The sequence below is a fragment of the Perognathus longimembris genome, chromosome 21 (assembly GCF_023159225.1).
Source record: "Perognathus longimembris pacificus isolate PPM17 chromosome 21, ASM2315922v1, whole genome shotgun sequence".
NCBI classification, from domain to species: Eukaryota; Metazoa; Chordata; class Mammalia; order Rodentia; family Heteromyidae; genus Perognathus; species Perognathus longimembris.
Window position 1 is genome coordinate 6,911,760 of NC_063181.1, and position 23,999 is coordinate 6,935,758.

At 53.6% G+C, this 23,999-nt stretch overlaps 1 protein-coding gene across 1 annotated transcript in view; it reads right to left on the reverse strand.

Moving 5' to 3' along the window:
• Dock5 (dedicator of cytokinesis 5) overlaps window positions 1–23,999 on the reverse strand; it is a 115,132-nt gene that overhangs the window by 18,342 nt on the left and 72,791 nt on the right. Inside the window, exons 16-34 of the mRNA XM_048330992.1 lie at window positions 23,870–23,942; window positions 23,475–23,578; window positions 22,469–22,628; window positions 20,958–21,055; window positions 20,376–20,465; window positions 19,828–19,928; window positions 18,492–18,626; window positions 17,582–17,693; window positions 16,498–16,568; window positions 15,935–16,041; window positions 14,809–14,945; window positions 13,835–13,930; window positions 11,169–11,267; window positions 8,989–9,083; window positions 7,180–7,258; window positions 5,274–5,374; window positions 3,036–3,094; window positions 2,472–2,626; window positions 1,286–1,371 (exon numbers count right to left, since the gene is read on the reverse strand). Of these exons, the coding sequence (XP_048186949.1) occupies window positions 1,286–1,371; window positions 2,472–2,626; window positions 3,036–3,094; window positions 5,274–5,374; window positions 7,180–7,258; window positions 8,989–9,083; window positions 11,169–11,267; window positions 13,835–13,930; window positions 14,809–14,945; window positions 15,935–16,041; window positions 16,498–16,568; window positions 17,582–17,693; window positions 18,492–18,626; window positions 19,828–19,928; window positions 20,376–20,465; window positions 20,958–21,055; window positions 22,469–22,628; window positions 23,475–23,578; window positions 23,870–23,942 (1,958 nt within the window). The remainder of the gene's footprint in view (window positions 1–1,285; window positions 1,372–2,471; window positions 2,627–3,035; window positions 3,095–5,273; window positions 5,375–7,179; window positions 7,259–8,988; window positions 9,084–11,168; window positions 11,268–13,834; window positions 13,931–14,808; window positions 14,946–15,934; window positions 16,042–16,497; window positions 16,569–17,581; window positions 17,694–18,491; window positions 18,627–19,827; window positions 19,929–20,375; window positions 20,466–20,957; window positions 21,056–22,468; window positions 22,629–23,474; window positions 23,579–23,869; window positions 23,943–23,999) is intronic.

Genomic DNA, 23,999 nt, shown 5'->3' on the forward strand with positions numbered 1-23,999 from the left:
GCTTGTTCCTCAGGGAACCCTAAAATTACAAAGGAAAATGTTGGGAGTGTCCAGGCTTCAAACCTAGTGCCCCCTAAGTGCACGCAGAGCCGGGGACACACAAAATGAGCACCGGTGACACGGCTGGTAGACCCGCGGTCGGCGAGGGTGGGAACACTGGAAAGAAGGTGGCCCGCATTCTCCGTGCGTGAACTCCGCAGCCGGCGATACTGGGTGCACGTTCTGTCCTCTCAACTGTAACATTAATACTTTTCAGCACGGGGTGGGGTGAATCGCTAGACCCAAGGCTACACCCCTAGTACTTGGTCAAATGAGGACTGTGTGTGCTGGAAATGAGCATGAACTCAGGCTTGGCTTTTTCACTCAGGGTGGTCACTCTACTACTTGAGCCACACCCGGAATTCAGGGGGGTTTTGTTGGTGGTGTTTTGGGGTTCTTTGTTTGTTGTTGGTTTTTTTTTGCTGGTTACTAGAAGAGCCTCATAGACTTTTCTGCCCAACATGGCTTTGAACTGCAATCCTTGTATCAGCTTCTCAGTTACCAGGACCTAAATCTCCCCTGATGCCAGCACCCAAGGCTTTTAAATCAATGCCTACACGTCTTCTTTTCTCCTTCCGTGCAAAGGAAGCGGAAGAGGTGGGAGTGTGGGTCACCCCTGTGCAGCCGAAGTCGCGGCGAGGGACCAGCGGGGCGGACACAGAGCTGCCGTCTTCAGTGGCATGCTTTACGTCAGGCTCAGAGAGACAAAGAGTGTATGTCTCCTCTCATGGGTGGAAGCTTGATGTTCAGCTTACAGATGCTAAAGTAAATACGCTGGCAGGTACGCAAGTGCTTACCAATGTATGGAGTGAAATACAGTAGATTCAAGGGGAACCTCGAACAGTGTGATTCCTTTGGAACGCAGAATCAAAATTCAGTAAAATAAAGACCAGGGAATGGATACTCAAAAAAAGTGGGGTGGGGTCAAGGGAAGAAGGGGAGACAAGGGAAGGGGAAGGGGGAGACTGAGCCCCATCCTCCAAAATTAAAAAAAGCGAGAGAGAAGGGGTGTGTTGGGAGGAAGGGGGTGAGAATGTTGAAGGGGTGACGTTCTCGGGATTGGGCCCAGCCGGGCCCAGAGCAGAAAACAGCACTAGCACCGCACCAGAAAGCCCACCGGCCTGGCTAAGGGCACCCCGGGCAGTGCCAGCAACCCCGAGGTTGCTGACAGTGGGGTGACAGAACCTCGCTTCTTTCCACGGGGACACAAAGCCCCCCCATTCGTGGCTTGTTTGTGGACACTCACAGCTTTTCCAGAAGAACCTTGTACTGTTCGTCTCCGCGGCCCCCTTCTACCTCCTGGTCCAGCTTTGTGATCAGTTCGTTCTCGAACTGCAAGCAGAGGCAAACATTTCACAGACCACGTGACCCACTCAGCCGGCATGCCGACAGATGGACGGACTGCCCATCTCCCCTGAGAGGACTCAACCCCTTTACCTGGGGGGGCTGATCCCACTTCCTGTCCTTCTTGGATCTTGCGCTAAACCCCGTAATCGCAGCAATCAGGAGGATTGAGTTCAAGGCCAGCCTGGTTTTACCACACTAGGGCCCTGCCTCAAACCAACCAGCCAACCCACTAACCAAAAACATCACATTCACTTTGGTTGCATTATCTTGTCCTGTATTATAATTACACACACAAAAGTAGCTTAATGATCTCTTTTGGGGGGGGCTGTGGTATGAGGTTCAAACTCTGGGCTTCCTGTTGTAGGCAGGTGCTGTATGTCTTGAGCCACACCCAGCCCAAGAACTCTCATTTTATATCTTATTTCTTTTTTTTTAATCTTAGTCTTGAAAATGAGATTGCTTGGCTTGTGGCGAACCTCAAACCAAAATCTTTTTCAGTGTTATTAACCCTTTGGAGATGAGGAAATAGGCAGAGAGAAGACGCCAGCAATGTGATCCTTCAGCACACAGGGTTAAAGTGCAGGAAGCCAGTCCCATGCTGGAGGTTCACGCCTACAATCCCAGCTGCTCAGGAGACTGAGAGCTGAAGATCCCAGTTCAAAGCCGGCTGGGATGGAAAAGTCCATGAGCTCTGATGCACTGCCCAAAAGCTGGAAGTGAAACTATCGCTCAAACGGCAGAGAGCCAGCTTTGAGGGAAAAGGCTAAGGGACAGCACCCAAGCCCTGAGTTCAATCCTCAGTACTGGCAAGTGTGCACATGCGCACACTACACACACACACACACACACACACACACACAAAGTCAACTTGCACCAACTGCTTCATGAGAGACACAGAACCCTTCCATCTAGCCTCTGGGGCAGAAAACCAGAGGGCAGCATTCACTGCATTACAAAATCAAATGTGGAAGGGAGTGGTTAGCTCAGCTCTGGGCTGCGCGGCCCAGCAGCCGTGCCTCCATCTTGAAAGGCACAGGAACAGGAGTGAGCTCTAAGTGTGGTTTGCGGCCCCCACCATTCCTTACCATATGGAAATTGCCACTTCCACTGAAATTGAACTCACACTGCATCATATCAAAGAAAATGGGGATGGTGGCTTTGCGGAGTTCCACTTCGGGGGTCAGAGTGACCTCCAGAATGGGGCCCACCATAGATGGGATGAATTTGATTTTGTGGGGACCTGGAAGGAAAGCAAATGAGGATATTAAAAAAAAAATCACTTCACTACAAAGAACGCAGTCCAATCTCCCTCCACTAGGGCACCTAACACTGGGAGTTCCTGTGAGTAAACCGCCACCATCTACCAGCGCATGCTGAAGTGCTGTACGCTTGGTCATGTGATACCATGATAAAAGACAATGGATTATCAACGCTCCCAGCTGAGACCAGGGTGTGAAGCCCAGAAATCACCTTTCACAGTGACACAGGCTCAGTGATACCATATCCCACATCCCACGGTGATTGGAATGACAGCAATCACAGCCTGGTTATCACATCCCACGGCTATCCCCAGTGATCAGAATGAAAGCCATTATAGCCTGGAGGCACGCTTATCACAGGAGTGGCCCAAGCCCGCCAACGTCACTCACCCAGGTTGTACCACATGTCCCGAATCCTAAAGCCGATCTCCTTTCTCATGTCCCCATATCTACAAGATCAGAATGGAGGAAACAGTCGGTGGTGGAAACGAGTTCCGTGCAATGCAGTTGTCTCTGGAAACCCAGACAGGCCAGGCTCCAGGAGCCCCAGCCGATACACAAGCTCCCTGCTCAACACGCACTGGTCCCGCACGTAATCTATGCACAGCTACCCTGTTCTTTAAATCCTCTTGATTCCACATGACACCCACTACAATGTGAATGACATGTGAAACTTGGGACACTCAACTGATTAGGAGTGATAGAAAAGAAAAAGCCAATAATGTCTAGTATGGGTATGATTTTCCCAAATTATTTCTATTGGTGGAGGATGCAGAATTTGTAGATATGAAGCGCCGAGGGCACCGTGATGAAGGGAGTAAAAACAGTGGATGCCTGTGATCCTAGCTCTTCGGGAGGCTGAGATCCGAGGAGTGCAGTTCAAAGCCAGCCCAGGCAAAAGGTCCATGAGATTCTTATCTCCAAGTAACTACCAGAAGAAAAAAAAAATCCAGAAGTGGTAGAGTGTGCCAGCCTTCAGCCACAATAGCCAAGAGACAGCACTGGGGCCCCGAGTTCAAGCCCCAGTACACACACCACCAGCACTGGAACAGCCCATGTCCCTGAGGGTCACGAGGGAGGCAGGGACACTGAGAGAGGAGGTCAGCAGCCAGAGATGCCTCAGAGAATGTTGAACAGCGGGGGAAACTAAGGCAATGGCTGAGAAGGAACGAAGGAGCTGAGCTGATCTTCCGGGCTTCCCTGGCTGGCTGAAGGGAGAGAGAGACACACACCGGTTGCTACAAAGCAAAGAGCCAAATGACAGCTCTGTGCCGTGGAAAGGTCTGGACGTCACCCTGCCCCCTCCACCCTGCCTTCCGTGTGGGACCGCTGCCCACACTGGGCGCAAAATGCATCGCTGCCACGTCCACGGCTGACCTTTCTGCGTTTACCAGGCAGCCCAGCTGTGCCAGCACACGCACGCACGACTCTTGCCACGAGTGAGGCCGAGTCATTTGATACAGGGTAGAAGCATTCGTGCTCATTAGCCTTTTCCTTCTCCTCAGACTTGCAGTTAGCTAACTTCACTTACACTGTGAACTCATCTCGAGTCCATCCTCCTAAAGAAGCTATACAGCTACTGAAGCCATTTGAAGGCAGGAAAAGGCTCCATCTTGAAAACCAGCGCCTCAATACCTGCCCCCGGAGGAAATCTACAGAACAGGTTAGAGGTTTATCTTTCAAAGCACAGCCACTGAAGTTTTACTACTTTAGCTGCCAATGCCGGCTGTTTTTTTTTTAATTTTTTTTTTTAATGCAAGAGCCAGTTCGAGGACTGCAGAGTAGTTTCCTAGAATTCCAGATATCCTAGCAAGGGGAAAACAAGTTCAAAATTCACAGACGTTCTAATAACAAATTCTCTGGAAGCCCAGGCTGCCCTTGAATTCACAATCTTCCTGTCTCAACTTTGGAAGTACTGGGGCTACAGACAAGCACTACCACATAGGGCTCCTCAAGTGATCGTAATTACTTTGTGCCCGTACTGGGGCTTCAACTCAGGCCTCACACTCTTGCTTGGCCTTTTCACTCAAGACGGGTACTCTATCACTTGATCCACAGCCCCACTTCCAGCTTTTTGCTAGTTAGCTGGAGATAAGCCTGACAGATTTGTCTGCCAGGACTGGCTTTGAACTGTCATCCTCAGATCTCAGCCTTCTGAGTGGCACCTGGCTTCAAGTTATTATTAGTATTTTTTTTTAAACTAAGTAGTTGGAGTTTCCAGGCTCTCAACTTTGAAATACTCCCGAGATAAACACAATGAACAGAGTCTTTAAATGTGTCATCAGTCTTGCAGGGAATCCCATCTTGAATTCCAAGCCAAGACATAATAATGCCTAGGAGAGCAGGGTAACTAGTATGGGCAAAGGAGCAGGAGCTGGTATTTGGGTGGTATGCCTGCAATTTGCAGGTGCTGCCAGGAGAGGGCAGAGCTCCCGGCACAGGAATGGATCTGAGGTCTCCCGGGTGACTAAAGACTTACCATGCTAACACCGTGTCAGTGAACAGCAGTATCTGCTGCCACCTTTTGGTACCGTTTGGGTATCTCTATGACACCAAAAATACTGCTTGCTGAAAGTCAACAGTCAAATCACCCTGCCAGTCGTCACCGAGATTCAAAGGCACACTTACTTTTTTACAATTTTGTTGCGTTTGGCTTGTGAGAAGGTCTCAAGCTGCAAGGACTCATGGGTAAGAAAAGCTACGGCCAAATGGAAGTAATTGTTCCAGAGCTGCTCGGGGATTAATTGGGTGGGCAGAAAAGAAACAGAAAATACTGTCAGTAAGAGTAAAGGGCGGGGCGGGAGGGGGGAAGCTATTCACATGGCAGAAAGCTGGGGCTTCGAGGAATAATATGAAATAAAATTCATAGGATTTTTACTCTTTCTTGGGTCTCAATTATTCAATCCTGAAAGTTTCAGGCCTTGAGCTTTTCTTTTAGTTTAAAAAAAAAAAAAAAAAAGCAATCTAGCCGTGCACCGGTGGCTCACGCCTGTCACCCTAGCTACTCAGGAGGCTGAGATCTGAGGACCACAATTCGAAGCCAGGATAGGCGGGAAAGTTCGCGAGACTCTTATCTCCAATAAACCACTCAGAAAAAGCCGGAAGTGGTGCTGTGCCTCAAGCGGTAGAGCGCTGGACTTGAGCACAAAGAAGCTCATGGACAGTGCCCAGGCCCTGAGTTCAAGCCCCAGCACACACACACACACACACACACACTCCAAACTTCGCATTATTCTTTACTCCTGAGATAAAGAGACATGGACTCCAAGAACTGCGCCTATTTATAGTAGGTAGTTTGGCATTCTGTATGCAAAGGCCTAAAGTTTGGCCAAACTTTTAAACTAGTAAATACTTCCAGGATATTTTTCCTGACAAAATAACTGTGGATAGTTAAATAAATAGATAAATATAAATAAATATATATTCACACACACACATACAAAATCAGAAAGCTTTTCCAATGTAATAGAAAAAGAAAAACAATCTAAATGTTCTAAGGAAGAATTAGGATCAACAAACCATGGACCAGCTATGTCACAGGACTGCTTAGCCAGTGAAAACAGTGAGAAAAAATACTTTATGGAAAAGCAGACAAACGAGTTGTCAAAGAACCGCATAGCACCGTTTCTGAGGCGTCAAGGTAACCACAAGCAACCACAAAGCACAAATATTAATGTTTGACTCTTAAGGAGAGACCACAGTGGCCTAACTCTGTGTGTGTGTGTATGTGCGCACGCGCGTGTGCTGCTGGTAGGGCTTGAACTTGAGACCTTGTGCTCTTTCCCCCGCCTCCCCCAAGGCCGGCACTCTGCTACTGGAGCCACACTTCCGCTTCGAGCTTTTTCCTGATGTGTGGCTCATGGGCTTCCCTGCGTGGACTGGCTTCACAACAGGACCCTGAGATCTCAGCTTCCCGAGAAGCTAGGATCATAGGTGTGACCCACCGGTGCCTGGCTGCTGGCCCTGAGCTTTTGTGCTCAAGGCTCTACCACTTTGAACCATAGCACCATTCCTGGCTTTTTGGCAGTTTATTGGAGACCAGGGTCTCAATGGACCTTCTTGCCTGGGCTGGCTTTGAACCTCAATCCTCAGATCTCAGTCTCCTGAGCAGCTAGGACTTCAGGCCTGAGCCCCTGGGCACCCACCCTCCCCCAACTTTGAATGCAGTATCTTGGCGTAACTGCTCTATTTTCCTACGACTTATGCATGCTACTCTGTTATGTGCCTGACTTAGGGAAAAAACCTTAACTGTAGGTCCGGGAGGAAGCAGAGGAAGGACAAGCTTGGTATCCCACGTGGCTCCTGACATTCGGGGTGACCCCTGGGGATAAGGGGGGGGGGTGCTACATGAGAAGATCACTTCTGTTTCCCGTCACATGTATTACTATCCCAGGAAAAAGGAAACGTGAAAACCCCAGCCATGTGTGAAAACCCCGGCCATGTATGAAAGAAATCCGGGCCGCTGCTTCCCCCTCGGAGTCGCCCTCTTAGGACCAGAAATTCCTCGGCTGTGCGGGCGGTGCCACCCGCTCACCTGAAGTTCAAAGCTCGCCTGGTCCATGAAGCGTCTCGTGAGGACTTCAGCAAACTGATTGATCGCCCGGAGAAACACCCTGGGAAGGAAAGGACCCGGTCAAGATGGCAGCTCTGTACCAGTGGGGACTTTTTCCCACGAACCTGAACTTGGCTGGCAGGAGAAGGCTGTAAGCTCTACCAGGGAGCGACAGGGCCGTCCACAGGCACCTGAGTGTCTGTCTCTTATAAGGTTCGGAGGGGCCTGGGAGAGGTGGGGGGTGGGGGGAGAGAAGCACAGTTTCCGGCTGGGGATGGAGCTGAGGATGTACCCCGGGGCCGTTGCACCTCAGCTCCTCAGATGGGGTGATTCGCCCCCGCTGCTGGGTACTGCTTTCACAGTCTACAGTTGCTGATACGATGTTTTCTCTAATCTGAGCCTAGGCGGGAAGGGCTTTCTAATCAGGCATCAGGATCATCCACACTTAATTGTGCTTGAGGGAGCTCATTGAGAAAATTCCACGGAGAGGAACACAAAGTGTGATCCTATAAAATACTATTTGTCACAATGAACTCCAGGAGATGGACGCAAGAGGTTTCGTTTCCTTTGTTGCTGTCTTGTTTTCCTTTTTGTCTTGGTTGTCCATCTCTGTCTTCGATAGGGAAGGGGTCACAGAAATGGAGGGACAAAGGGTGGGCAGATGCAGCAATGGTACTCACTAGATACTGTGTTGAAAATGAACTGGGCACGGAACTCAAGGGGGAGAAAAGGGTGGGAAAGTGCAGCAGTGGAGCTCATGGGAGGCTGACGAGAGTGAGCCATGCAGTCCGTGGGTGGAGACGGGAGAGGGCCTGCGAGCCAATGAGGGGCGAGGAGACACTGCGAGCCAATGAGGGGCGAGGAGACACGGGGCGAAGGAAGTGCACTCGCTACCTGACTCGCGTCATAACAGCAAGCAGGGCTGCGAAGGCGGCTCAGCGCTAGAGTGCTTGCCGGGTGTGCATGAAGCCCTGGGTTCGATTCCACATAAACAGAAAAAGGCAGAAGTGGCGCGATGGCTTCAGGGGTAGAGTGCTAGCCTTGAGCACAGAGAGGCTCGGGGAACAGAGTTCAGGCCCCTGAGTTCAAGCCTCAGGACTGACAGAGAGACAGAAAGAGAGAGAGAGAGAGACAGAGAGGAAAAAAGAAAGGAAGGAAAGAAGGAAGGAAGAGTGAGAGAGGAAAGGAAGGAAAGAAGGAAGGAAGGAAGGAAAAAATGAAGGAAGGAAGGAAGGAAGGAAGGAAGGAAGGAAGGAAGGAAGAGAGAGAGAGAGAACTATACGTGTGTGACGATCCGAAGGACAAACAGGGAACAAGCAAGGGAAGATGTGGCATTGTCTACAATGAAATGTGCTTATTACCTAACTTATGTCCCCCTCTGAACATACAATAACAGTTAAAATAATCAAACAAGACTCAATTCATTCCTATTTGACAAACAGCTGTGGCCAGCCAGCAAACAGTGAAGCTCGGGCTGGGTGCTGTGTTCAAAAACCACGGTTCTTGGTTTCAACGCGGTGGGGGAAACGTACCGCCCATCAATCTAACCACGCTCCAACAAGGAACGAGAACGCGCGCCTACCTCTGAGGGCATGGGGGCCATCGGAGACGATGCCTGGCCACAAAGGCTGGGACGGAGGGGGCGGGGGAGGCGGGAGGCCGCCGCAGGTCCCGGGCACAGGGGGTCGGGGGACGGGGGGGAGGGCCTGGTGTCAGGAGGAGGGGGGTCGGGTGGGGGAAGCGGCAGGGTCCTCCGGCTCCAGCCCGGGCTGGCAGCTGCGGGGCTCTCACCTGCTCTGCGTCATGTTCATGACCATCCAGTCCTTGGCGTAGACATTCTTGCCGATCAGGTCCTTAAACATGATGAAGGTCTCCATGAGGAAATCCTGCGGAGGATGCGGCAGGGGTGCGGTGTGAGCTCAGGCCCTCGCCTGACAGACTTGGGGGACAAGGACTCTCTCTCTAATCACATGCCACCACCCGGCGCGTGGCAACTCAGCCTGCTTTCCTCCCGGCCCTTGCCCCGCGCGGATTCAGAGCAGCTCTACTTTAGCAGCTGCTTTCCGAAGAAAAGGCTAAAATATTTTATGTGAATTTTATCTTATAGCCCAGTCCCAATAAGATTATGTTATGCAACATCTCTACTCGTAGAGTGTAGTGCACATACACACTGCAGAACACCTAGAATGTTCTAGATGATTATGCAATATGTGCGATATACGTAATGTGTAAAATTTAGCTGCAATATAAACCTCACTGCACGTACGCACGTTACCCAGTGTGTCACATGACGTGTATTATGTGCGATGGAACACTTTACGTAGAGTATGAACTCTATGCATCACAGCTACGTTGTACTTTTCCTAGGCATTCCCTGTGCGTCTATGAAGTAGAGAGCCAGACATTCCCCAGGTATGGGCTTGGCCGATGTTCACATTCTCCCTCAAGGTAAGCATTCCCCCATGGATGGGAAACGGTGTAGGGAGGCGACATAGCTTGCCTCAAATTTCCTACAAGGAAGTGGAATAGCCGGAATTCCAGGCTGTTCTTATCTGCCCTACCCTCTGCCTGTGCCGGGGGAATCAGCCCCCACCGGTCTTTCCTCCAGTCCTCTCACCCCGTCTCCGGTACCTCCTGGTCTGCAGGTGGCCCCTACAGTCTGGTACCCGCCCCGCCTCTACCCAGTTCCGGTGTAAGCCCAAGGGCACCAGCACTGAGGTGGTTGGGCTTAGCAACAAACAAACTCCCTTCAGCTCCCGTTCACCACAGAGAGGAGGGTGGTGGGCAACAAGAGAGCTAGAAATCCTTTGGTGCCCTCTCAGGAAAATAACCATACTCCATCTTAACCAAAAGTTGGATGGGCTGGAACACGCCTGTAATCCCAGCCACGAGGAAGATGTGAGGAGAAGGATCACCGTCTAAGACAGCCTTGGCAAAATACGCCAGACTCGGAAAAAATAAACTAAAGAAAAAAGGGCCAGGGGCATAAATCAAGGAGTAGAGTGCCTACCTAGCAAGTCTAAGGCCCCGAGTTCAAACCACTAAGATAAAAGGAAGACTGTGCTCTGCGTAGGGTTGGAAGTCGACTGCAAAACCACTGGCGCTGAGTGGCTCTGGCTTGAAAACCCATCCCAGGCCGGGGCCACGGCTCACAGTGTGACAATGAGTTATGGCTCGCTTATCTCTGCTAATGGCTGCTGGAGGGAAGGGTTCCAGAGCCTAACTCGGCCTCAGATGCATGCGTGATAGCACCTATGAGAACCATGTGTTTGTACGAAGGCAAAGCAAGTGGAAGTGTGGAAGACACTGTAAGGGACAGACAGCTTTCCTCTTCCTGTGTCTGGAAAAGGCCAGCACAGCTTGCCATCGGCCCATGGGCATGGCACCAGCAATGGGCCCCTTCCAAGGAGATTCTCCTTATTCTGTTTATTTGTTTTGTTTTTGTTGCTAGTCCTGGGCCTTGGACTCAGGGCCTGAGCACTGTCCCTGGGCTTCTTTTTGATCAAGGCTAGCACTCTACCACTTGAGCCACAGCGCCACTTCTGGCTTTTTTCTATTTATGTGGTGCTGAGGAATCGAACCCAGGGCTTCACGTATACGAGGCGAGCACTTTACCGCTAGGCCATATTCCCAGCCCCACAGATTCTCCTTATTCTGCAGCAAAAACCATCTCCTGCCCGTGCTCTCCATGAGGGCTCTCTGGAATCCACGTGAGCTAGGGGCTGCGAGCTGACTGCTTGGTGCTATCCCGGCGAGGAGATGAAGAAGGCCCGGCCCGTCCCTGCTGAGGGCCCCGCGTGGACGGTCGCACCCAGGGCGGGGGGCCGCACGGGAAACCACGCTCCCCCACAGGCAAAGCCCTCGGGAGGGGGTCAGGTGATGCTTGGGAGGTGGAGGTGGGAAGGTCTTAGCTTCAACCCCAAACCACAAGAACCAAAAGGGGAGCGCTGGCGTGGGCCCGGACGACTTACGATGATGTCGTGCGGGGTCTTGAAGGTCCGGATGTAGTGGCTGTAGTGGCTGTCCTCCATCTGCTGCAGGATGGTGATCATGCAGGCCACGAAGCTGCCCTGGAGAAGGAGGAGGCGCAGATCCAAGCCCCGCCCGCCGCTGGAGACCCGCTCCCCCGAGGCCCACGAGGAAGCCCGGGGGGTCGAGCCGCGCGCACCCCAGGACCTCAGCTAGACGCAACTACCGGCTCAGAGCTTCTGGGGAGGACAGAACTGCATGCGAGAAAGCCCACGGGGAGAACTGACTGAAAGACTCCAACGTGGCCCGACAACTATGAATGCGAGGAAGGCGGGAAAGGAGAGGAAAGGGCTGGCGGAATATTCCCAAGTGCACGACCAGAAGCGTGCAGGGCTGCAAGGGGCTTGAGACGTCGGGGCGCCCCAGAGTTCAGAGGCGTGGGGGTGTCGCTCTGCCCTACTGTCCAAACCCAAACAAATCCCAAGCCCCCGGGGCTGGTAAGGGACACAGGGCCAGTGGGGGGGGGGGGTCACACCGTGAGTGTCGAGTGGGGAGGACAGGAGAGGCAAGGCCGTGGGAAAACGCGGGGGTGCCATGGCTCCAAGGCCCCTTCAGCCGGGAATGAAGACGCCACGAGTGTCATTTCTACTTGTGGGGCCAACAGCCCTCTCCCGCCACACACTGCCCCCCCCCGCCCCGTACCTCCCTCCAGCAGGCCCACAGATAAGAGAACAACATGATATCTGTGAATCAGGCACAGCTGCTCGTAGGAGGGAGGGGAAACTTCTAACCACCAGCTCTGTTTGTACAGTTCCCTGTGTGTATCATTCCCTGTATATATCACTTCCTGTGTGTATCATTCCCTGTATATATCACTTCCTGTGTGTATCATTCCCTGTATATATCACTTCCTGTGTGTATCATTCCCTGTAGGCATCATTCCCTGTGTGTATCATTCCCTGTGTATATCACTCCCTGTGTGTACAATTCCCCGTATATATCACTTCCTATGCGTATAATTCCCTGTAGGTATCATCCTTGTGTGTATAATTCCCAGTATATATCATTCCCTGTGTGTATAATTCCCTAAGTGTATCATTCCCTGTATGTATCACTCCCTGTGTGTATCATTCCCTGTGTGTATCATTCCGTATGTGTATAATTCCCTGTAGGTATCATCCTTGTGTATATAATTCCCTGTATGTATCATCCCTGTGTGTATCACTCCCTGTGTGTATAATTCCGTATGTGTATAATTCCCTGTAGGTATCATCCTTGTGTGTATAATTCCCTGTGTGTATAATTCCCTGTGTGTATCACTCCCTGTGTGTATCATTCCGTATGTGTATAATTCCCTGTAGGTATCATCCTTGTGTGTATAATTCCCTGTATGTATCATCCCTGTGTGTATCATTCCCTGTGTGTATCATTCCGTATGTGTATAATTCCCTGTAGGTATCATCCTTGTGTGTATAATTCCCTGTGTGTATAATTCCCTGTATGTATCACTCCCTGTGTGCATCATTCCCTGTGTGTATCATTCCCTGTGTGTATCATTCCGTATGTGTATAATTCCCTGTAGGTATCATCCTTGTGTGTATAATTCCCTGTATGTATCACTCCCTGTGTGTATCATTCCCTGTGTGTATAATTCCCTGAAGGTATCATCCTTGTGTATATAATTCCCTGTATGTATCATCCCTGTGTGTATCATTCCCTGTGTGTATAATTCTGTATGTGTATAATTCCCTGTGTGTATCACTCCCTGTGTGCATCACTCCCTGTGTGCATCACTCCCTGTGTGCATCACTCCCTGTGTGTATCATTCCCTGTGTGTATCATTCCGTGTGTGTATAATTCCCTGTAGGTATCATCCTTGTGTGTATCACTCCCTGTGTGTATCACTCCCTGTGTGCATCACTCCCTGTGTGTATCATTCCCTGTGTGTATAATTGCATCTGCACATCTCAATCATGGAGTCACTGATATTTATTCATCCTCCTGTACCCAGACACAAAGGCACTAAACTAGGCATGGTGTTGTCTGTGTCCCTTTGCCTGCATGCTCCCCCCTTTCTCTCTGTTAGGCTCATCTTGCTTTGCCTCTTTGGCCCTGCCCTCCCTGGAACATTCCATGGGGTTCTCGCCCTTTACGGTCTTCCTCCAGGTGGATGCCATGTTCTCATGGGAACCACACGACCTCTCTTCGAGAACACAACGCTAACGTTCTTGAGTTAGCGTATACGATGGCCGCTGTAATCGCTTGGTGGCGCTGCGGCGTGACCCCAGGGCCCTGGGCTTGGTAGGCAGTCACTCCACCGCCGAGCCACACTCCCAGCCCTCTGTGCCTTGGTTATTTTTCAGATTTCCCGCGTGTGCCGGGAACCGCTTAGAACCTTGCTCTGTCTCTGGAGCCTCCTCAAAGCCGGCACGACAGGCGCACGCGGCTGCATCCAGCTGCGGATTCTGACGGGGTCTCACATTTACTCCCCGGCTGATCCAGGACCACGGCCCTCCCGACCTCAGGCCCCCGCGCAGCGAGGGCGGGGGGGGGGGGGGAGTGGGGACCCACGGCACTAGCTGGGGGCTGGGATCCGCTCAGGGCCGTCACTCGTCACCCGGGCTGTGAGGGCCCAGGGTCCCGGGGACGGCGGGGAAGAGGCACTCACGATGTGGGGGGACTGCCGGTTCATCCCGATCACCGTCCGGTTGATCCTCCGTAGCAGCCGCTCCATGATCAGCTGCACGTGCACCGCCGTGGGGCCCTGCGGGGGAGACACCGACCGTGACACCCGCCACCGCTCCTGACTCCGTTTCCCTCGCCCCCGGGGGCGCCTCCCACAGAGTTCTCTCCTCGGAGCTCATCCTGGCAGTGTCTTATCCCCGAGGGACAGACAGACGGTAGCACGGAACGGCATAGCTCCACCGAGAGCACAGAGCATCACCAGGGTCTCCTGCTAATCCCGTAGCTCTGCCCACCCCGAGCTCATCCTGGCCGTCGGCCATCTGGATCCCTTTGTAGCTGGTGGTCCCCAGGTCTGATGCCGAGCGGTGCCCAGGGCCCTCAGAAATAAAAAGTGGCCAGGCGCCGGTGGCTCACACCTATCAGCCTAGATACTCAGGAGCCTGAGGACAACAGTTCAAAGCCAGTCTGGGCAGGAATGTCCGTGAGAGTCTCATCTCCAATCGGTCACCAGAAAAGCCAGGAGTGGAGCTGTGGCTCAGGTGGTAGGGTATCAGCCTTCGGCGAAAAATCTAAGGGACGGCACTCAGACGCCGAGTTGAAGCCCCTCGTCCTGGCACAGAAACAAAGCCAAACCCCCAAACACTATTTCCACGGGGCTCCAGAGAAATCAACCATGTTAGGGAGCCTATCAAGAGACCATGCCAGCCGTGCGGGAATGTCTACCCAGGGTCGGGCAGGAGAGGGTGCACAGTAGACGCTTCTGGAGAGAAGAGGAAGAAGTCTCAACGGGGATCGGCAGAGCACTGAGAGTTCTTAAGGACCTCAATGGCTAGCCAAGGTGGGCAGTGGCGGGCAAATCCGTCTGCGGGGATCTCGGAGCGCCGGGTCCGTCCTCCGTGTTCCCAGCTTCCCCAGCCTCTCCCGCGGACACAGCCAGGCGGAGGAGGCTCCACTCACCACGTCCTTCCTGTCCAGCACCTCCAGGATGCTACTGAGGAGCTGGCAGCTGGCCTCATGGTCCGGCTTGGGAGAGTGGTCATCCAGCTGACCGCTGAGCTGGTCCGTCAGCAGCGGCAGCAGCACTTCGCGGCACTCTGGCGGGGGGGGGGGGGGGCGGGAAACGGGAGGCTGACCGTCCTGCAGCTCCCTGCAGCCAGCCCCGCAGGGAGGCCACGCCCCAGGCCACGGGAGCACACGGTCTCAGGCACAGAACTGCAGCCTCGTGTCGGGGTCTCACACACACACACACACACACACACACGCTCATCGTGTGGTGCTCTACTACCTGAGCCATGCCTCCAGCCCAGGCTCCTATGAGTTAAATGGGGATGGAATCTCATGGGCTTTTCTGCTTGGGCTGGCCTGGACTGTGACCCTCGAGATCTCGGCCGCTCACGTAGCCAGGATTACAGGCAGGAGCCACCTGGGCCCCACTTTTGTGTATCTTAGAGTTTAGTGCAACGTAGTAGTAAAGGCAACCTGCCCCGTGGCCTGTGGTTCCTCTTTTGAGGACAAGGTTATCTTGCTGATTATTCTAATGGACGACGCGCCATCGCGCCATCACACCATTTCTGCTGTTTAAGTCACTTGGAAATGTTAAACTGACAAGCGCTTTTGTGTGTCTCTTTCTCGGCGGGCCCTGGGGTTTGCCTTGGCGGCCTTGTGCTCGCTAGGCCGGCGCTGTACCACTCGAGCCGCACCCTCGGCTCATTTTATTTTGGTTATTTTTTTTCAGACGGGGTCTCACGCTTCTGCCCGGGGCCAGCCCCAGACTGTGACCCCCTCTGCCCCAGGCCTTTCTTCTGTACAGCTAGCTGGGCCTACAGGAGCAAGCAGGCAGCTGCCGTGTTGAGATGGGGTCTGCTGTACTTCCGGACTGTGATCCTCCAGTCTCTACCTCCTGGTTGGCTGGGATTACAGATGTGAATCATCACACTCCCTTTGACCTGGGTTCTTAAAACGGGTTGCCCAGGAAGCCCTTCAGGACCAACAAAGTGGCACAAACACAAAACGAATAAGGCAAAAGAGAGGCAAGGCCCTGCGGAGTTTTTCCCACGGCGGCCGCCCAGGCCAAGGGACTCACCCGACTGCTGGAACAGGCTGCTCTCCACCACCTTGGACATGCAGTTGAGCTTCTGCCGGACCAACTGGTTGTCAGGAATGCTTTGAATGAACTTGCAGAAGAGCACGCTGGGAGAGAGACCCGGGTGGTAGGGACTTACTGTGCCCGGCTAGAATCATCATCACAACCTTCTCTTCCACCCTGAAAGCTGTGCCTGCAAAACTCCCAATAGCCAGAGCCCGGGGGTGTTGCTGAGGCCTGGAGCCATCTAAAGGGCCAGGGTTTCCCACTCAGGCCGCGCCCCCATCCCCTCCCACCCACCCCCACCCCCCGCCACTGGGCAGGGCCTGCCTTGGCCTTCAGCTCCACCAAAGGCCCTTGCAGTCAAGTGCACTGGAATGTGACTCTCTTCCGCAGACTCCTTCAGGTCTGTGTGTGCCCCGAGAAAGTACACATCTGCCTGTCAGGGGCTTTGTGAGGTTTGTGGCTCATTCTATAGCACTGCACTGAGCCTAGAATGTACTTCCCCTACATGTTCTAGAATGAAAGCTCCCAGCAAGGTACCAACGGTGTCTAATAATTACCTGAGCTCCACAGGATCGAACACCAGCTTGACGTCGTTAATTATGCTAGGAAGGTACTTCAGAGCTGCTCCCTGCAAGACAGCCAACCATGGGCCGAGTCACAAATCCAGGACTTGTTGGGAACCGGCTGGGCTGGGGCCTTGCAGCGGTGACTGGAGGCAGACACTGGCCCAGGAGGGGGAATCCTGGCCATGTTCAAGGGAACCGTCTACACCCTCTCCTGAGCCCATGGGGGCCCCGGGGGGCAGGGCCTTTTCCCACCAGCCGGCTCTGGCCATGTGGGAAGTCGTTTTTCTACGTCCTTGGGGTCTTCACAAAGTTGCCAGAAGGAACAATGAAAAATAACGACGTCCAAGGACTGGTGTCATGTCACATTTGAAAAAGTATTGGGGGGAGGGGGCGGCTGGGGATATGGCCTAGTGGCAAGAGTGCTCGCCTTGTATACATGAAGCCCTGGGTTCGATTCCTCAGCACCACACATATAGAAAACGGCCAGAAGTGGCGCTGTGGCTCAAGTGGCAGAGTGCTAGCCTTGAGCAAAAAGAAGCCAGGGACAGTGCTCAGTCCCCGAGTCTAAGGCCCAGGACTGGCAAAAAAGAAAAGAAAAAGTATGGGGGGGGCTCAGTGGGTTCTGGAAGGAATAAGGGGGCTGGAAAACTAACAGCTTAATAAGAGCACGCGGATCAGGTTACTGAAATGACAGGGGCCCAACAAGGGTCGCGCCAGCTCGGGGATTTCTAACTGGTAGTTTGAAAATGCCAATGTATTTCAGGGGTGAAATGTGGGCTTTTCCCCTTTACTGCCCTTCTGTTTTTGCTCTGTGCGTGCGTGCGTCTGTGTGTCCGTGTGTGTGTGTCTGTGTGTGTGTGTGTGTGTGTATACGGTACTGAGGTTGGAGCCCAGGGCCTGTTACCTACTGGGTAGTATTCTGCACCTACCCTCCCCCATTCCCTCTCCCCTCTACTTTTCTAAGTCCTATAACAACCGGCCCGCTCACCCCCGGCTTGGGAAGTGGTTCCTCTCCCACCCCGGTCAGTCCTGCGGTCCACAGCGTCTTTCCCCCGCACCTTGACCCCAGGCTGACCTTGATCTTGACGGCTTCCTCCAGAGGCCTGTCCATCAGCGTATTGAAAGCAAGGAATAACTGGCGGATTGAGTTATTAAACTCGTCTCCATCTTCGCTCTGGCCGTAGAATCTTAAGAGGAAAGAAAGAGAAGAAGCTGGATTGCCCATCTTCCGAAAAGAAGTTTTAAAAAAAATAAGACTTGCGGTCTCCAGAACACAAGGCCGGAGCCGGGCGCTGGTTGCTCACGCTTGTAATCCTAGCTACTTAGGAAGCTGAGATCTGAGGATTTGGGGTTCCAAGCCAGCCTGGGCGCAGAAAAGCCCACGAGATTCTTTGTACTTATTTATTTATTTTCGGCAGTCCCTCAAGATGCACAAATCTGAAAACAGGAAACCCACCGGCTTTGCCGCTCAGCCAGCAGAAATGCTAGCGGTAGTCCCCACCCCGAATCCGAGGGCCACTACGGTCCGGCCCTTCCTCTCAAGAACCGTAACACCGGACGGCAGGTCTCCACGGCCCCGCTCAGCCCGTGGGCTCGCTGCGTGCACCGCCCTGGCTTCCATCCTGTCCCGCACAATCCGCTTTCCACGGGGGAGAAGGAATGATTTCAACATGGTGCCACGGATTCTTTCTTTCCCCGGAGTCCCCTCCGTGTCATCCGCCTCCCGCGGGCCACAGGAAGCTCTCGCACTAGTGCAGTCATCCCACCCGAAGCCCCCCCCCCCCAGGGCCCCACGCAGCCCCTGCCCTCCTGCTAGGAAGACAGACGGTGTCAGGAATCTGCTGATAGAAAGGACTCCCCAGCCAGCCTGGCCCGGACCTCCTGGAACACCCTCACCCTCCGCTTTCTTCCCGGCGGGTCCAGCGTGGAGGGCTCACAGCTGGCCACACGCCCAGGAGGAAGGGAAGGGCCACATGCCCGCTCACCTCAGGTACAGCACGCGCGACTGGATGATGAACCTGAACAAGTACTTCAAGGCTTTCAGCGCGGCGAAGAGCAGCTCCGTCTTGCTGGAGTCGTCCGCGTTGGCCACGTAGAAGTTCAGTACCTTGGAGAGTTTCCTTCGGAGGGGAAGAAAGGGAAAACCAAGTCACGGAGGAGAGAAGGGGGGCTCTGAGAACTGGGGGAGGAGGTGGCCTGGCGGGATGTAGAGCCACAACGCTCCTTAGAACATGCCAGAACAAACTCACTCTTGGCCCTTCTAGTCTGCTTCTCTACGGTCTACTGAGAACGCTGAGGTCTGAGGACGGAGATTCGAAGCCAGCCCAGGCAGGAAATCCCCCCGGGAGACTCTTATCTCCAATTAGCCATCAAAAAGCCAGAAAATGTGCTCTAACTCCAGAGGTGGAGTGCTAGCCCTGAGCACAAAAACCCAGGGACAGTGCCCAGGCTCTGAGTTTGAGCCCCAGGACGGGGTGGGGGGGGGGAGGAGGAGGGGAGGAGGGGGGGGAGGAGGAGGAGGAGGAGGAGGAGGAGGAGGAGGAGGAGGAGGAGGAGGAGGAGGAGGAGGAGGAGGAGGCCCAAGGCCCAAGATGGCTGCTGTGTGCAAGAGCAGGAAGTGCACCCTGTCAGGCCAGAGGAAAGAAACCCCCTCCTCCTGTGGGCAGTCAGCAACCCGAGGCGCTGCGGGGCAGGGCTGGGCCCTCCGCCTGCCCTTCTGGCCTCGCTTCATTCGTTGCTCAACCCCCTGACATCCAGATTCACCGTTTAATTCCGAGTCCAGCCCTGGATTCTATTCCTACATGACTTCATTTTTTTCCCCCTACACGTTCTGGATTATTTTTTTCAAGTGTTTATCTGGATACGATTGGCTCACACTTGCAATCCAGGAGGCTGAGATCTGAAGATGTGGGTTCAAAACCAGCCCAGGTAGATAAATCAGAGAGGCTGTTATGTCTAAGCAGCCAGCCACAACAGCGGGAAGTAGAGACGTAGCTTAAATGGCAGAGCAGCAGCCTTGAGCAGAAAAAGCTACTAAGCAGGGGTGCGAGGCCCTAACTTCAAACTTCAATGGTGGTACAAAAACAAGTAAACAAATACCACACATAAACAGAAGTCAAATAACACACAGCCACGTCCAGAAGGAAGATGGGAACATAGCGACCTCTTTCCCAGGAGAACACGCTAATGGCTCCTCCTTCCCTCCACCCGGACGCTGACAGCCACGGTCCACGCTCACCGGCACATCTACCCAGCCCAGGTTCCTCTCGTTCCTCAAACACCAGCCCCTGGAACCCCAGCCCGCCCACCGGCCGTACTCACACGTATGCCAAGGTGGCACTGAAGTGCTTGTAAATGTAGGTTTCCAGGACGGGATTAAAATGCTGGAACTTGATGTCTCCGATCAGTGAGATAATAAACACCTGCCAAATGGAGGGGAGGGACGGGGGAGGCGGGGAAGGCACGTTAACAGCTGCAGGGCCACCACGCCGGGCCTGCTGCCAACCGGCGGGAACAACTAGGAACCATTGCGACGCTGCTCTTGCGGAGCCGCAGTCTCTGTCTTCAGGTTGGAGTGTATTTCACACTAACGGAGAGACCGTTACGTGTGAGGTGCGTGACTGATGGCTATCAATGACCGATACAAACACCCCTGGCCTGGCGGCGGCGGGGGGAGGGAGGGGCGGCCTGCAGCCCCAAAGCAGGGCATTCGGTAAACGGGGAAGAGCACGGCCGAGAGAGGGAGGGCCGCAGACCGGTTTTTGAGGGCTGGTCACTAAGTTCTCACTGCTGATGCGGTGTGGGGCTCGCCCCAACCCCCGCCCCCCAACATTTTCCTCCGGAGTGTGAGCACTGAGCCACTCACTCACCAGAGCGTCAAACACAAGGAAGTCGTACGTGTCGTTGTCTGACATTTCCATCATGATGTTGAAGAGAGCATCCAGCGTATCTTGCAAAAACTGAAGGCGAGAAAAAAGCGGGGGGGGGGGGGAAGGGGTTACTTTGGTGATTTAATTTGGCTCACAGGAAATCTTATCCGCACAGGCGGCAGCCATTCAGGAACCACAATATTCCCAAAGAATAGGCTTTAAAATACCATTTTTCTTACGAATGGGCCACGCAGGCCAGAAAAAGTCTTTTATTTACCGTCACCGGCTGAACATGTTAAACGAAGACACAGAAGGTACATTTCCCTGGGCATCCAAGGCCCATGCCTGGAATGCCAGCTGCAATCTGAGGGCATGAAGCCAGCCCAGGAAGGAAAGTCTGTGAGACTCCTATCTCCCAGAAGTGGAACTATGGCTTGTGTGGAAAGAGTGCCAGCTTTGTGTGGAAGAAGCTAAGGGATAGCGTTCAGGCTCGGAGTTCAAGTTCCAGTACACACACACACACACACACACACACACACACACACACACAGAATGCAGATGTAGCTATGAAGATTCACATACCTTCACGATCTCTCCTCCATCCACCTCCATGAGCTTCTTGAGGTTGTGCTTGATGTTCTGGGCGTTGGAACGCCAATTTAACAGGCCTAGCAGGTCCACTGCGGGAGCAGCCACAAAGCACACGCATCAGAAGGAGAGATCCAGACCTTCGCATGACAGAGCTACGGAATTCTCTAGACAAGGCAACTGTACATCCTAGCAGCCAATTCACGGGAAACCTCGGATTTCAATTTACAGCCTCTCATCTAAGAGAATACCGGTGTGATCTCTTTCATTCTTCAAGAAGACAAAAGCTAATTGCTAACGCACAGGGAACATCAAGCAACATCTGCTCAAACTTGAGGTTCTCAAGCAAGGACATGAGAGTCAAAAAGTAAACTTAAAAACGTACTTGTGGCTGGGGATATGGCCTAGTGGCAAGAGTGCTCGCCTCCTATACATGAGGCCCTGGGTTCGATTCCCCAGCACCACATATACAGAAAACGGCCAGAAGTGGCGCTGTGGCTCAAGTGGTAGAGTGCTAGCCTTGAGCAAAAAGAAGCCAGGGATAGTGCTCAGGCCCTAAGTCCAAGCCCCAGGACTGGCCAACAAAAAAACAACATATTTGTTACCTAACTTAGGTAACTGTAACCCTCCTGTAATCACCTTTATAATAACAATAAGTTTTTAAAGTAAGCTTAAGAAACACTTTATAGATAACCTTCCTGCCTTCAATTTCCCATCTTGCTTATTTTCTCCTTTATCATGATCTACGTCTGGCTGGACTGGGTGGAAAAGGGCCATTTTGATTCAAAATCACGACTACTTGCTGGGCACTGGTGGTTCACACCTGTAATCCTAGCTACTCAGAAAGCTGAGATCTAAAGGATCGAGGTTCGAAGCCGGCTCAGCCGGACAGGAGTCCATGAGACTCTTTTTTTTGTTTGTTTGTTTGGCCGGTCCTAGGCCATGAACTCAGGGCCTGAGCACTGTCCCTGGCTTCTTTTTTGCTCAAGGCTAGCACTCTGCCACCTGAGCCACAGCGCCCCTTCTGGCCATTTTCTGTATATGTGGTGCTGAGGAATCGAACCCAGGGCCTCATGTATACAAGGCAAGCACTCTTGCCACTAGGCCATATTCCCAGCCCCTCCATGAGACTCTTATCTCCGCCAACCAGCAAAACGCCAGAAGTAGAGGTGTGGCTCAAGTGGTAGAGCACCAGCCTTGAGTGAAAAAGCTAAGGGACAGTACTTAGGTCCCGAGTTCAAGCCCCTATCCTGACACATACAGACCCCCAAAGGAAGTACTGAAATGCGTCTCACTGTTTTAACGGTGGATTTAAAATAAATGAATACATAACACACAACCCTCATGAATGAATGAGTTGGAAGGTCACCAGAAAGGCAGAGGGCAGAATGGAAGCACCCAGCCTCCTGCCTCAGGCACCACGCCGCCCAGGCCGGTGCGGGTATCCAGGTAGCCCGGAAGGGTCAGAGGTCAGCGCGCGTGCCCAGGACGCCCCTCCCCGGTACCGTTCTGCGTGAGCTTTGTGGAGCAGATGAGCGTGGCGATCTGGAAGCTGTCCTTCGTGCTGTCCTTGCTGGACGCCTGCAGCTCCTTCTCTTCCATCTCCGCCTTGGTCCCCGGCAGGGTCAGGTAGAATTTGGCATCGTCCATTTTCTTGTTGTCCCCCTGACATGGAAGATCACATCAGCAAGGGCAGGGGATGGGCGGCCCTGGCCGTGCACAACCCGCGGGGAACACGTGGCTTCGTCATGTGACCTCGTCACGTGACTGTCCTCCAACTCCCACGCCGCCGGCATCTGCCCCTGTGCTCCAGAGCGCGGAAATGATTTCAACACAGAATTAACAAAAGGGGTGAGATGCGATCTGAGGACCACGGTTCAAAGCCAGCCTGGAGAGGAAAGTCCGTGAGACTCCCGCCTCCAAGGAATCGCCAAAAAGCCAGAAGTGGAGCTCTGGCTCAAGTGGTAGAGGGCCAGTCTTGAGTAAAACAAACTGCAGGACAGTGCCCGGGCCTTGCATTCAAACCCCAGGACCAGAACGAAAACAAAGAAAGAACTAAGGACTCTCCAGGTAACTGCCAGAATGAAGTCAACACACTGCAGGATAAAGTCGGACGGCATTTTAATTTTGGTGCCAGTACAGTTACAAGAGCAATGGGGGCTCCCTGCCAGGGAAGGAAGCGGGCCCCCACGGCACAGAAATAGCCTCTGGGTCGTGGCGATAGGAAACCACATCCTCCCACCACCACCATGATCTAAGGGAGCCCACCCGGGCCACCGCCTGTGTCACCCCGGGCCACACACGCACCCTCCGCCCGAGGGCCCGCGCTCCCCTGGGTGGCAGTGCTGGGATTTCCCCTCGGGGCCTTCTGCCTGCCCGGCAGGCGCGCCAGCCCGAGGCCATTCCTTGGGCACTGGGGGTTTCTAGGGCTTGAAGGGGCCCATGTCTGCACGCCTCAGCCCGACGGCGGGGAGGGGGACGGGGCTCCTCCACGCGCCGACGGCCTCTCACCCTGTACACCACCAGGTCGTGCCTCCCGTCCTGCACCGTGGTGCCGTCCGGGTTCATCAGCTTCACGAAGGACACGCCAAAGGCTCGCTCGGACTTATCCCTGGCTGGAAAGACAGACGGGCCAAGGGTGTGGGCAGTGGGCGAGGCCAGCACACCACGGGGGCGGGGCGGGGCGGGGGGGGGGGGGGAGATGACTCTCCTCTGGGCTCTGACACCCCCCACCCCAGGCCCTCCGGGGCAGAAGTCGGACCGTCAGCCGCCCCACTGGAGAAACTCGCTACTGGGAGCTCTGAAATCACTGTTCAAGCGTCTCCTTCCCCGGCAGAGCGCGTGAGGCAAAGGTATCGTGTTTTTTGTGGTTCTTTTATGGGCAACCTGTCGCCAGTGGTACTCACACTCCTGCGATGACCTGTGTCGGAAGGTGAAGCGGACGTGGCACCGCGTGACGTCATCGATGGGGATGTATACCTGCACCGGGGGAGGGAGGGAGGGGGAGGGAGCGTCATCGCTCTGTAGACACAGCAC